Genomic DNA, 13,861 nt, shown 5'->3' with positions numbered 1-13,861 from the left:
ACATCCACTTCCCCATCTCGGACGCTTTGCTTTCGGACAACACAGGGCGGGCATGGAGTCCATCAAGCCAAGGCACCCTCCTTTCCCAGTGCGGTAACTTCACATGGCGGCCATGGTGAAGTCATCGGCGCATCCATGGAAAGAGCCGCCCAACCCAGCGTTAACTGCCCCAATACCGCATGTGTCGCCCTCGGCTCTTTGCCCACCGTCCCCCTTCAACCCCGTGGAGATCTGATTCCTGGCCCTCGACGACCTTCGCGTCGCTGTTAGAAGCGCTGGGCCACTCGTACGCCTGTCCTCGGCGTGCACGTGCTGCATTAGCCCGGTCGGAGCCGTCGTCTTCCACCGCCTAAAAGTTTGGCTCATGTAGAACACTGATGGCACTCGGCTGCACACCGAAACGGTCGATCCTTCAAGTGCATGCCCGAAATGGCTCGCCGCGTTAATGGCTTCCGTCGGCTGGTGGATGCCGAGTTGCACCGGTAGGCAACGAAGAAGCGGTAGAGAGCCCCCATTTTTCTCTCGAGCTGCTCTGCTTTTAACCTCTGTTCTCTCTCTCTCTCTCTCTCTCTCTCTCTTCTCGATACAGTGACCAACATGACGCTGACAGTTGTTAGCTGACGCAGATAGTGCAACGAGTCAAACCATCATGTTCAGGTGTTGTTCTTCAAAATCTCGGTCAAGAGAGGACATACGGGTAAAGGTTTGCTCATAAATAATAAGTTTGATCATTTGTGGTTTGTACAGTAGCATACAAGTACTGCGACTCCGAACCACGCTAAACGTACACATCTCTATACCATAAACATGGGGTGATTCATTTCATGTAATCGTCGTCGGGCAATTGCATCGACCAGAAGTCCTCGAAGGTCCAGAAGTTGTAGCTGGACTCGGCGGGGAATTGAGGGTCGACGCCGTCAGCAGCGGTAGCAGTCTGCTCATCGGGGTGGCTCGGCTGATCCCTCCCATCGTTGCTGCTGTTCGTCTGGCTAGTGCCAGCACCAGCTTCGTCCGTGAGCATGGCGTTCTGGAAGTCGTCGGACTCGCTCCGTTTCACCCTCTTCTGTATCCTGGTCCTCCAGTAGTTCTTGATCTCATTGTCGGTCCTACCCGGCAGTTGTCTTGCAATTTTCGACCACCTTGGTGGAGAAAATAAAAAGGCATAATTAGTAGGATGATACAGGTGAGAGAGATGAAGAGAAGAAGAAGACGTCTGTGTTGATTCTGTTTATTGGACTAGTGCTATATCGCATGCAGTGGCTTTCTTGGCCGAGTTCTGTCTCCAAGCACATGTTCGTCTTGTTGAAGTGATCATGCAGCATGTTTAGACCATGAAGCTTCTAAACACGCGAAAACATGGACGTCATCGATCGATCTTGACGTTGTTCGTTGGCTCACCTGTTTCCCCATCTCGCATGGAGCTCCATGATCAGGAGCTGCTCCTGCGGCGTGATGTTCCCGCGCCGTAGGTCCGGCCTCAGGTAGTTCAGCCACCGAAGCCGGCAGCTCTTCCCAGTTCGGTTCAGGCCTTCACGCACGACGAAGAGCCGTAAGAGGCAGGAAAAGGAAAGGAGGAGGAGAAGGGTCGGGCGCAGATGCGTACCTGCGGACCGCGCGAGGTTGTTCCAAACGCCCTCGCCGTGGTGGGTGATGTAGTTGACGAGGATGAGGTCCTCCTCCATGGTCCATGGCCCCTTCCTCACCTCCGCCTCCTGGCTGCTGTCCACCCTCTTATCGTTCATGTTGCTGCTACCTTTCCTGTCCATGGCCGGAGAGGAGGGGCAAAGGGGGGGCAGATAAAAAACCAGGAACGGGAGAGTGGGGATGGCGAAGGAGGTGAGGAGATTGTTTGGGGGCTTTATAGAGAAGACAACGAGTGGGTTGTATCGCTTGTCATGATTAACTACACTAAAACAGCAGGGTTATATGCACAAGGAAAGTACTGCTGAACAGCTGCTAGATCGACTACATGTGCAAGCCAAGGAAACGAGTGTGTGTTAATTGCACACATAGTCCAAGTATGTCATCCATCTTGAGTGTCGAAAAAGACGAAGCAACGCTTACATTTCTGCACGCATGCGTGTGCATGTGCGAGGGAATCTTGTTATTCTGCACCGTTGGGCCCGACCTTTTGCACCGGCCTATTCACAAACACCTGGTGAGCACAACATGAGTGGCCCCGGTATTAGAGGCGAGACATGCACGATTGGTTAGAGTAGAATCTTCGGTAGGGAATTTGGTTTGATGAAAGTGAGCAACCCAATCCCAATTGCTATAAATCTCTCCTATTTCTCGAGAATTTGATGTCAAGCAAATTCTAAAAAATACCGCCTCAAATTTTTTTTTTATTTTCTTAGCACCTTTTGCTTTATATCCTTATAGTATTTCTTATTTTATATAAGTTATAATTATTCCTTGGATCGTTTTTCACTATGTCAACCTCACCATAGCAATGAGGGAGCCCCTCATGGCGATAACCTCTATGATGATGGTCTCAAAGACCTTCCTCTCTTAAATTCCTTAATGAAAGCATGGACGACGAGATGAATGCAATTATGAAAAAAATAAAAATACCCATAATAGGGTGATGTGATGAAAGAAGGAAAGTTCTCAACATGCTACAAAGCATACGATACAACCATTTGTATAACTTGTGCGATGACTTCACTGCCTCCCTCAATTGTCACTCTAGTCTACCTCTCCTGATCTCGATGAGGGGGGGCAGGGCGTGATAAAGATTTTTATCTTCACTATATCATAAATCTTTTTGATGAATTGATAAAAGTGATTATAGGGGATGAAGAAAAAGATAACATAATACATATTGGACTTATCATGAGTTTAGTATTGATTGGTATGAACGACTCCATGTAGCATTAGCTTGGGGAATTCGAGTTTCACGTCAAGGAAGTTATTGGTCTCGGAGATGGACCGATAAAACAAAGTAATAAGAATGAAGGATAATCTCGTTTCTTAGAAAATAAGAGGTAGAAAAAAAAAAGTTGAGTTTTTTCTTCGAATTTGCTTTTTTTTTTGTCTTCACGAAAAACCAACAATATATAATATAATATAATATAATATAATATAATCTAAATATAATATAATATAACACATAATATCCGTTATAATAGTCGTAACAGGAACATACGATAAATAAAGCGCTCACCGTTATATTTCGCGCGAAGTCGAAAGAGATCGGGACTAGCCTCCTCTCGCCCTTTCACGGCCGCTCCTCCCGCCATCGGCATCGGCCGTCTCAATCTTGGCTTACGTTGTACTCCACTCGTCGCCGGCGACGTAAACTGGACCAGGTCGGACCTTTTCTCCTCAACTTCCCTGTAAAGTGAGTTTTGTGGATCCGCGGATGTTTTGAATAGCTAAAATTGCAACTCTTCGACGCTCATTCCGCCGATAGTGATCTCGCTTACTTGGAAGAGAGAGTAGTTTCGATCCCTTATGACCTACTCTTTTGATGGTGTCTTCATGGTTTAACTCCAAGATAATTTTACTTCATTGATTTGAAGGGGAAATTGGGCAGCCCCTGCAGTTGGATTCTGGAGTTATCCAAACCTCATCACTTGGTTAAGGTAAGTAACACGTTAGTAACAGTGAAACTTGATCAATTTGGTTAGGGTTTTTAGGTTGTAAGCTTTACCCCGTTTGCTTTTACTGTTTCTTGGCCCCTTCGAAGGCTTAGGTCACAGTTGAGCAGTACTTTTGGTGATTAGGAAGGGATCTACAAGTAATGAGAGTTGTGAAGGCTGGCATAGGATCTACTGTTTTTTTGTAGCTGTTGGCATTGTAGGTCGGGTTATGTACTATATGCATATATCAAGGCACAGAAACTGCAAGTGCCCTTGGTTGCTCATGGAATTTATACATTTTTTTGGTGTAGAATCTTAAATTTACAGTTATTTTGGCCTGCTATCCAAAATTTGTTGTATACCCAAAAATTTAAATCATGCAATTAAGAAAACTTGCAAATTTACTATTAATATCCAGCCATGAGTAGAAACATGAGGTAGAAACTGAGTATTGAGAGGAGAGCTTTGCTCTGCCCTAAGGATTCTCGCAGAGGGTTCTGCATCAATTTGTCCCGAGGTATAACCCAAATCTCAACTGCTAGCCATTCCTGTTAAATCATCCTCGTTCAACATGTTCTCAACTTTACATCTAGGGACAGGAAACCTGACTTATCAAGAGGGAACATCAAACTTCTCAAGCTTCCTCTAAAGAAATAGTGTAAAAAAATAAGGCTGTTTCTTCTTTATCAGTATCTATTTATTTGTACTAGAAAAGCATAAGTTGATAATAATGTAAAGCATATTATTGTAACACATGACTCACAGATGGAGCATCAACCTGAGTCTGTAAGGGCAACGATTAAAGACAAATGTGAGAATACCAGAGTCATACCTTAGCATAAAAAATAACTATTCTGTTGGAAATAGGCTAGGGCCCTATTATGCAATAAAGATAAGGCAACACATGACATGTTGCACAACAAAATCCTATGTTGAATCTGCAGTGCTTGAAATAATCACTGCTTTTCATTTTGGACTATATAACTTGAAAGGACTTCCAAGTAGCTTAATACAAAAAACTGAGTCAAGAGCTTCTGTTGGAAATAGGCTAGGGCCCTATTATGTAATAAAAAATAAGGCAATGCCCAACATGTTGCGTAACCTAATCATATGTTTAATCTGAAGTTCTTGAAATAACCACTGCTTTTCATTTTGGACTATATAACTTGAAAGGACTTCCAAGTAGCTTAAAGCAGAAAAACTGAATCAAGAGCTTCATAGCAGTTGTCTGTAGAATTTGGCAGATAAAATTCTTGATGTATAGGTTCAGTCTGTTGCGGAGTTTCTTCTTTTTGACTCTTCAATTATTACTGTGTGTAAAAAGAAATGCAAAAATGTTTTCCTTTGTCTGTAGAACTGGTAATCAATGTTTCATAGACTGGTTGGACCAGTACAAGCCAACCAATATAAACCAAATTGGCCAAGGACTGGTGTCAGACCACTTAGCTCAATTGCGGTGGGTGTTCTTTAGTGATACCAAGTGATATAAGACAAGTATATTGGTACCATGATATGATGAGTTGTCAAAACCTATATTGAGATTTTAGACCTTGGTAGTAACTTAGATGGCTCATGTGAGTGTTTTTGCTTGAAGTGTAATTTTGTGTTCTTATAAATTAAGATTTATAGGTTGCCTTTTAAAAGAAAAATAGTCCATCAAGAATGGGATTTAGCTAAATTATAGTTGTATTCTAGAGAAAAGATTATGATATATATGGATTTAGAAACTTAAAGCATTTACGTTTATTGTCTTGATAAATTTTAACTACTTTGATAACGCCTAGATTTGCTTGTGCTCAATTTTAGATCATGGTAAAATAAGGGACTAAAACTGCTATATGTTTTTTATAATTAGGGGGTAAACACATATATCCCATGACCAAGAGGATGCAATACTAAGCACGTGATAGGCATTGAAAGATGGAGAGTCCAGAGATGCACATTTAATGAAAGATATCAAATTCCTTATGTCTATCACAGTTTATCTTGTTTCCTCTCATCATTTTGTCCTAGGCAACAGAGGGTGCAGGTATGTAGTTGATTTTTTGTTCCGACATGGTCCCCACAACCGAAGTAGACCTCAAGCAGGTATCTCCTTCTGGAATGGCATCCTCTTCTTTGAAATCAAGAGAGTCATCATTGTAAATATTCCACCATTTTGCTACTAACATCTTAATATCCTCCCTATCCATGTTAGCTTCCTTTCCAGTAAACCTCCAGGGCTTGGAACCCTAAGTCACCATCATTAGAAACAATGATAAGGTAAATATGAATTTTGTGCAACTAGTGGGAATATGATGCTAGTACTTGGGATAATTGACCAATCGCAGCACTTACCGCAGCACAGTAGTGGACCACGTTGACTTTTTCAAGCTCAACATTTTCAGGGTGACGCCATAGCATGGCTAGAACCAGATTGTAGACAGGTGGAATTGGCTTGTAGATTTTCTCAAAGTACATGTTCAAGAAGTCCTACCAAAAATAAGGTCAGAAAGATGTTGAGAAACACATGGTTCAAAAATTTACATTGATAAATTTAATTCCATTTATCTTCAAACGTTCTCTATACGAAAACTTGGTTGTGATAACGCTACAAATGTGAACCACCAATATCATTATCATGTTTGTCACTTTCCCTATCTTTGTAATATTTGTAAACGCTATTATCTTTAAGGAATATTCATGTAAATCACAATAGAAAAGGCATGATGTAAAGAATGAATATATGGTCAGTTTATGCCACTTATAGTTGTCGACTAATGTAACTCTATAGTTGTTGAAGTTCTGATTTTTAAATTGGCCAGAGTTTATTGGCATTTCTTATCAAGTTATTATTATATTGTTCATGCCTGTGGTTAGAGAGTACCCATACCTCTTTAGGAATTGGAGCAACTTTCTGGACACAGGATAAATGACTCTATGGATCTTACATATGGAGACAATGTACATCAATGGACGTTCTTTCACATGATGGTTAGGCTGTGTCAGATTTGCATAGCCCATATTTTTATTACTTAGAGCATTATGGTATTTGTGGTTCCTCAGATGTTCCCCTAGACATGGATATCAATTAGGCAAAATGAGTAAATGAACTATAAAATCTACTATACTATTAGTTTTTGTTCTAAACATAGTCTGTAATGGTCTAGGAGTTTGTTTCATCTTTTTAGTTTCAATTTTTGGTTTTCAGGAAGATTCTTTCTGATCAAGACTAAGTAATTTTCTTCTCTTACCAGATTTACTTTACAACACCACCAAAAGAAGTCCTATAGTCATAGCCATCTGGGACAGCTACTAATTATAGTTTCAGATTCAATTACAAATTCCCTTTTACTCTGTATGTTCTATATTGTGTATCTAGCTCCTAAAGTCTTAAAACCAGGTGCACTAACTTCTGAATATATAGCTTTTTGAAGCATAGCGGCAAGAGACTCACCTGCTCAGCAAAGGGAGTTGGAGGTGTTATCCTGAGAGATTTAAGGAGGCTATTGTAAGTTGAATGAGCCGGTTCAGATACAAACATCCCAGCATTGAAGTACAATGGTGGAGGGGATCCCATCTCAGCAGGCCATGCCACTTTGTCTGGGCACTGCTGGCAGTAGCCAATCGAGTATTGTCGAGAGTGGCTCCATGTCTTCTCGCAGAAGCAGTCCATCACCGCATAGAAGTAGCCATCAGGCATGTCGAACAGGTGGTCTATGTTTTCATACACTTGGATATCTGCATCTAAATAGATGATCTTGCTGTACTCCACAAACTACAATTAGCGGCAGCCAAGGAGATTCCATCAGTATGTAGATACATCATTCGTATAAATTCTTTTTCATAGAAATCTAAAGTTCAGCTTATTTTTACTAATTCATGCAGATATACCAGGAGACAGGAAGAAATAGCATGAGTGTCAACCTAAAGAAGTATTGTTTGGCTTCCTTACATTCCAGATGCGCAGCTTGGAGTAGTTGATGACATAGTAGGCCATGGCAAACTGCACCTGGTTCTCAGGTGGGTGAACAGGTTCAATCTCCCGGATGATGCAACCTTGGGCTTGAAGCAACCGACGGTGCAGTTCAGGCACATCGGGCAGCACCGCCGCTATCAAGGGGTAGCCACTCTTCACCTTTCTGAGGCCCTTCACCAGCCCCACCACTCCCTTCACGTAGTCACCATCTCCCGCCAGGAATGTCACATAAGCCCTCTTCTTCACCTGGTCTGTCAGAGGCATGGATGGGAGTGTGCCTTCAGGAGTCTCGGATGCCATGGAAACAGAGACCGCGTCGAAGGTCTTGGGTGTTGTCCTGAACGGGGAGGCCTGTATATTCCTATGATGTGTGGGGACTGCATGCCACCTTAAATAGATCAAGTGAGTGTTCTAAGCTCTCTGTCATTTTTATTTCTCTTCTCTTGATTATTTTTTCAGAGGACTGTAGAGGACCTATTAAACTTTTTTTTTTTGGACTGTAGAGGATGATGAGGGCTTTCTATTGGCTGATAATTCATATACCGATTTCAACTAAATGAACGGCTACAGATCATCCAAAATGTTGTGGTGCTGGAGAATGAATGGAGAGGTTTGTGTTACAATATACATGGGAGAGGGTTCCAGTTGCACTACTATGGTAAGAATATCTTCTTGCTCTGTCTCTCTTTTTTTTTTGTTTATATAATGTTTTATTTCTCTCTCCTAGTATTTTAAGCTTTGCTACATATCTTTCAAGGAAAGATGGAGATAATTGATGTATGCTCCTAGTTTAATTCCACAAAGTTAATAGGTCAGTTATCTTATCGATTTGAATTATGTTAATATTAAAGGATCTATATTTGCAACATGAACGAGAATCAAGTCTGAAATCATCACCATTGGCTTTGAGATTTGTGTAGAATTGACACAGGAGGACCTTATGATCCATATTGAACAGGAGATGTTCCCATCGTAAATTAAATTACTGCCATATTTATCAAGTTCAAATTAAATTTATGCTTTTTAACATTTGATTTGACTCGAATATGCATTGTTATTTAGTGATTAATGTTAGGTTTTCTATAATCATCGAGTTCCAAACACCTTCATCTGTAAGGGTCTATTTGAGACATGTCATCATCATTTGATAAGACACAGTGTCCTTATGTTCATACTGCGACTTTGTAGCCGTTCCTGCTAGTGAATGGGAGCAAAAACAAGCATCGAATCCGATAAGATCCAATGCAAACCAGACACTTCCTTCGACGCGATGGACGTACTCCGTGTGTTCCGTTGTGGCCGGCGGAAGGATGGATTAGGGCGTCAGGCGGGTGCGACGCGTCGAGCGGTTGGTGCGCAAGCAGCAATTAGCTTGCTAAGTGGGTTGGGCATTTCCGCGAACGCCCTCTCAGCTACCAACGCGGGACAGCCTGTGCACGTTGTTGCGTGATGCTATGCTTGGGATGATCGAAGGCCGCCAGCACTACAGTCGAAGTAAACAAACTAAATCGTTCAGATTCCAGCTTTGCTGTCAGTTATCTTTTCCCTTCTCCCGTCTCTTCTCCTTCGTCTTCCCCTACTTCTGCTCTCCTCGCGTTGGCCAGCCAAAACAGGGGCGCTTCCCTTCTACTTCGAGCATCGAACTCGGTTGACCACGAGCGGGCGAGGGAGGGAACGACGCCCCCCATGTTGGTTGGACTTTAAAGACCGCGGCTTTTGTCGAACACCGAAGGCAGTTTTGCGACTATTTAATCTGTTGGAACAGAGGGGCCTGCTTGACCTAAACGCAGGTGGGCGAAGGGGATTAGAGAGAGGGAGGCCAGGGGAGACGTATCCGCGGCCCCTCTCCGGATCGGATCGCCTCTCTCCCTATCTATATTTGGATCAAATCTTGTTAGATCTTAAGCAAAAGGATCGACGATGGAGGGAGGAGGAGCGGCGGGGGCGGGGCCAGGCGGCCGTGATCAGGCTTCGTCGCCGCCGCAGCGGCGGGAGAGCCGGCGGCTTCCGGACTTCTTGCAGAGCGTCAACCTCAAGTACGTGAAGCTGGGTTACCATTACCTCATCACCCACCTCCTGACCCTGCTGCTGATCCCGCTGATGGTGGTGATCCTCCTAGAGGCGGCGCAGACGGACCCCAACGACCTCCGCCAACTGTGGCTCCACCTCCAGTACAACCTCGTCAGCGTACTGGTCTGCTCCGCCTTCCTCGTCTTCGGCACCACCGTCTACATCATGACGGGGCCTCGCCCTGTGTACCTCGTCGACTATGCCTGCTACCGCCCCCCGCCCAACCTCCGGGCGCCCTTCCCCCGCTTCATGAAGCACTCGCAGCTCTGCGGAGAGTTCAACGAGTCCGCGCTCGAGTTCCAGCGCCGGATCCTCGAGCGTTCCGGCCTCGGTCAGGAGACGTACCTGCCCAGCGCCCTACACTATCTTCCGCCCCGCCCCTCCATGGCCTCTGCCCGCGAGGAGGCCGAGGAGGTCATGTTCGGCGCTCTCGACGCCCTCTTCAGGAACACCGGCGTTAAGCCCAAGGACATCGGCATCCTCGTCGTCAATTGCAGCCTCTTCAACCCCACCCCGTCCCTCTCCGCCATGATCGTCAACCGCTACAAGTTCCGTGGCAACATCAAGAGCTTCAATCTCGGTGGGATGGGCTGCAGCGCCGGCGTCATCTCCATCGATCTCGCGCGGGACCTCCTCCAGATCCACCGCTCCACCTACGCGGTCGTTGTAAGCACTGAGAACATCACCCAGAACTGGTACTTCGGCAACCGCAAGTCGATGCTCATCCCCAATTGCCTGTTCCGAGTCGGCGCCGCCGCCATGTTGCTCTCCAATCGCTCGGCGGATCGCTGGCGCTCCAAGTACAAGCTAGTCCACGTCGTTCGCACCCACAGTGGCGCCGATGACAGGGCCTTTCGCTGCGTGTACCAGGAGCAAGACGACGCTGGCAAAGTGGGTGTGTCCCTCTCCAAGGACCTCATGGCCATTGCCGGGGAGGCGCTTAAGATCAACATCACCACCCTTGGTCCCCTCGTCCTTCCAATCAGCGAACAGCTCCTCTTCTTTGCGACTCTCGTGGCCAAGAAGCTCTTCAATGGCAAGGTGAAGCCCTATATCCCAGACTTCAAGCTTGCCTTTGAACATTTCTGCATCCACGCTGGGGGAAGGGCCGTCATCGATGAGCTAGAGAAGAATCTGCAGCTCCGGCCAGACCATGTGGAGGCTTCCCGGATGACCCTGCACCGGTTTGGCAACACGTCCTCCAGCTCCATCTGGTATGAGCTTGCTTACACTGAGGCAAAGGGGCGGATGCGGAAGGGCCACCGGGTTTGGCAGATTGCCTTCGGGAGTGGCTTCAAGTGCAATAGTGCTGTGTGGCAGGCGCTTTGCAATGTGAAGCCCTCTCCAGATGGTCCATGGGAGGATTGCATCCATAGGTACCCTGTGGAAATTGTTGATGGGTTTCCTCCTCAGCCGCCACATGAGCAATAGTGGCTCTGCGAGAAACTTGGCAAAAGGCAGAGTGCAATCTGGTTAGGCAGTTCCTTTGACAAAATGTCAGGTTATTTTTCACTTAGGTCTCATTGATACATTGTTTACTGTGTCATTTGATCATGGAAACCATGAGGTCAGTTGTTTCTTGGTACTGTCTTTAGTGTCTATCTGCAAGCACTACAACAGATGAATTTCTATTCTTGCACGTCAATATTGTGAAAGCTAAAGGTGCTATGCTCTCCTATGCTCTTTGATTCCTCTGCTTCCAATTAGTTGGGTTAATTTACCATAATATATGTTCCAAGTGAGATGTCAAAATAGGCATATGATTATGCACAATCTCTGTTTGGTTTGATGTCTCACTGTGTGGTGTCAAGTCGAAAATCATTGTCCATGATAGTTGTTTTTTGTTTCTGCAAGATGGTAGTTTGCACTTAAGAGGAAGTTTGATGCATGGGCACACAACCCATGCAGGACATTAAGAAAAATCTTTTTTGAGTGTAGTTTAAGTTAAATGTCTTTATTCTTCAGTGTACAAAGTCATTTTTGTTGAATCTAATTCTGATTCTCTTTATCCATATCTTAAAGTTTTTTTCATTCTTCAATGATATACTAATACCAAAATGATATTTATTTCCCCAGAAACTATATATTTCTGTTCATCAATTTACTATTAGATGAATTTTGCTTGCTGCATAAAGACATAGTGTCATCAAAGATGAAAAGTATTTCAGTCAATGTGTTGCTAACTACTCATAGATCTGTTGTGTTTCAAATGTTGCACATATGATCAACTAGAAGGATTACTTTAAACATTGGTAATGAAATCCTGGTTCTTTTTTTTTTCCGGCACGGGCATCTGAACTGTTAGAGGATTATTAGTTTATATTTTACAGTCTAGTTAATTTGGATAATGAAGTTGATTTAGCTTATGGTAATGCATAGTAGATGTCTTGTGTGACATGGAAAGCTCAAATGTGTTCCAGATCTATGGAAGAAATGTACATACTATCATCCAAAGTCCTTATTCCTGATTCCTGGGAATGACTGTTTATTATAATTCCCTTTTTGTTTGAATAGCATTTCTAATTGACTTGGATATTGGTATCTAATGCTAATCATTCATTAGTATCATGAAGATAGCTTCTCAACACATGAAATGATGTGTTCTCCTTTTCTTGGTGATTTTGTATATGCTTTGTCTTTTTATACAATGGCAGTAGCTTTTTTTTAGTATCTAGATTAATAATTGATAAATAACAACTTGTATTATAAAACTTGGAAACAATAATCCTGTCATATCTTATGACACCAAAATGAAGCCTGCTTATGTTATCACTTGATAAACTAGTCTTCCTTTGGTAATATTTATTTTCCTAATGCCTTGTTTGTTCAAGCCATTTTTATTTTCCCTTTTGTGGATGATTCGGTTAACAATGTAGACTAGAACCAGTCACATGCTTATGCACATAGTGATCTTGGTATCAAGCTTCTACTATATGAGGTTACTTTGGTAATAGAAAAGTGGACATAACTAGCATTGCATGAGAGACGAGGGAGGGAAAAAAGGGAAGAGGCAGGGGTTTGCCATAGTGGACAAAGATTTGTTTGAGACATGTGCAAGAGAAAAAAGCTAGGTATGTCATGTTAAAAAATATAGAAGATTATCACATGCTCCACTATACATGGATATGTAATGTTAGAAGATATGATGTCTTGCTACTGCTGTTTTAGGTACTTCCCTCTTTTCTTCTTGTCATTCTTGTGGGTTGGTCCTCTCAATATCACTACTTTTAGCAAATTATACAAGAAACCTCATTCCACTTTTGACTTCAGTTTGTTGCTATTTTTTTAGGGCAGTTGAAAGATCTAGATTGGTTTATATCTAGTTTCTTATTCTTGCTTTGATCATTCTATATGAACTGTGTTTCCTCTGCAACTTACAATAATGAGCCTTTTGTGTCCTATTGTTGTTTGTTTGCCCTATATTCTTGTTTCTTTTCCTTAAATTTCTTGTATGCTCATTCATAGCAGGTAGGTTATGTAGGTTATGAAACACATTGTTGCTGAGACACAATTCTCATGTTGTTTTGTATTATTATGCTCATCATGATCTACGTTATCGGGAATAAACACGAAAGAGGAGAGAGACATGAGGTATCTTTTCTGTTTTTTTGTTTTTCTTTTTTGAGCAATCTATGAATATGATGTGTTCGATCATACATGTTGGCCCATCTAGCATCCTTAGATGAGGGATCCATTGATTCTTAATTTTATTATATTAAATAGCCTACATGATGTTCACATGCAAATTCAAACTTGAGATCTAACACTTGTGCAATAATACATTAATCAATTCGGATGTCTCAACAAAGACTTAAGTAATTTTATATTTGTATATTTTTCAAAACAGTTTCAACTTCTGTTCTAAAATCGTTCCTTCCCCTTATGAAAGCCTTTATGTTTTTTTTATACTGATTTCTTAACTTGCATCTCCAATATGTGAACTGATCATCTTAAAAGCTTTCAAGTTAAGGATTACAAGTGATGTTCAAGAAGATTAGTGGCTAATGTGGATTTTCTTTCCCTTTTTTCTTTTTGCATACCAGTAGAGGTACAGATTCTGCGTGTGTGAGCTCTTTCATTAGTTACTTGTATGAATGGCCTAAATAGTATTTTCTTTGTTTTTTCTGTTATTTATATTATTTTTATCGTCCAACTCCTTATATTTAATGTTAGATGTTGGAAATTTTTCTTGTGAGGTTGCTAGTTTAAGTTGATTTATACTTGTAGTTAGTCATTTAGTCATTGTTGT

General features: G+C 42.7%; 3 protein-coding genes across 3 annotated transcripts; 1 reads left to right on the top strand and 2 right to left on the bottom strand.

Annotated features, from left to right (window-relative positions):
• Nucleotides 1-692: 692 nt before the first annotated feature.
• LOC135622181 (MYB-like transcription factor EOBII) lies at nt 693-1,842 on the bottom strand. The gene is made up of 3 exons (XM_065123824.1): nt 1,604-1,842; nt 1,399-1,528; nt 693-1,139 (listed from the first exon to the last, which is right to left on the bottom strand). The coding sequence occupies exons 1-3, from the start codon at nt 1,764-1,766 to the stop codon at nt 818-820; spliced, it is 615 nt and encodes a 204-aa protein (XP_064979896.1). The 5' UTR covers nt 1,767-1,842; the 3' UTR covers nt 693-817.
• A 3,630-nt stretch (nt 1,843-5,472) lies between these two features.
• Nucleotides 5,473-7,842, bottom strand: LOC135622668 (galactinol synthase 1-like). Its single transcript, XM_065124697.1, has 4 exons — nt 7,519-7,842; nt 7,021-7,341; nt 5,922-6,056; nt 5,473-5,815 (listed from the first exon to the last, which is right to left on the bottom strand). The coding sequence occupies exons 1-4, from the start codon at nt 7,840-7,842 to the stop codon at nt 5,594-5,596; spliced, it is 1,002 nt and encodes a 333-aa protein (XP_064980769.1). The 3' UTR covers nt 5,473-5,593.
• Nucleotides 7,805-11,290, top strand: LOC135622667 (3-ketoacyl-CoA synthase 4-like). Its single transcript, XM_065124696.1, has 3 exons — nt 7,805-7,944; nt 8,046-8,200; nt 8,731-11,290. The coding sequence occupies exon 3, from the start codon at nt 9,463-9,465 to the stop codon at nt 11,041-11,043; it is 1,581 nt and encodes a 526-aa protein (XP_064980768.1). The 5' UTR covers nt 7,805-7,944; nt 8,046-8,200; nt 8,731-9,462; the 3' UTR covers nt 11,044-11,290.
• The last annotated feature ends 2,571 nt before the right edge of the window (nt 11,291-13,861 follow it).

This window comes from Musa acuminata, chromosome BXJ2-9, assembly GCF_036884655.1.
Source record: "Musa acuminata AAA Group cultivar baxijiao chromosome BXJ2-9, Cavendish_Baxijiao_AAA, whole genome shotgun sequence".
Taxonomy (NCBI): domain Eukaryota; kingdom Viridiplantae; phylum Streptophyta; class Magnoliopsida; order Zingiberales; family Musaceae; genus Musa; species Musa acuminata.
Note: the sequence above shows the minus strand (reverse complement) of the source record. Positions and strands in the feature narration are given on the sequence as shown.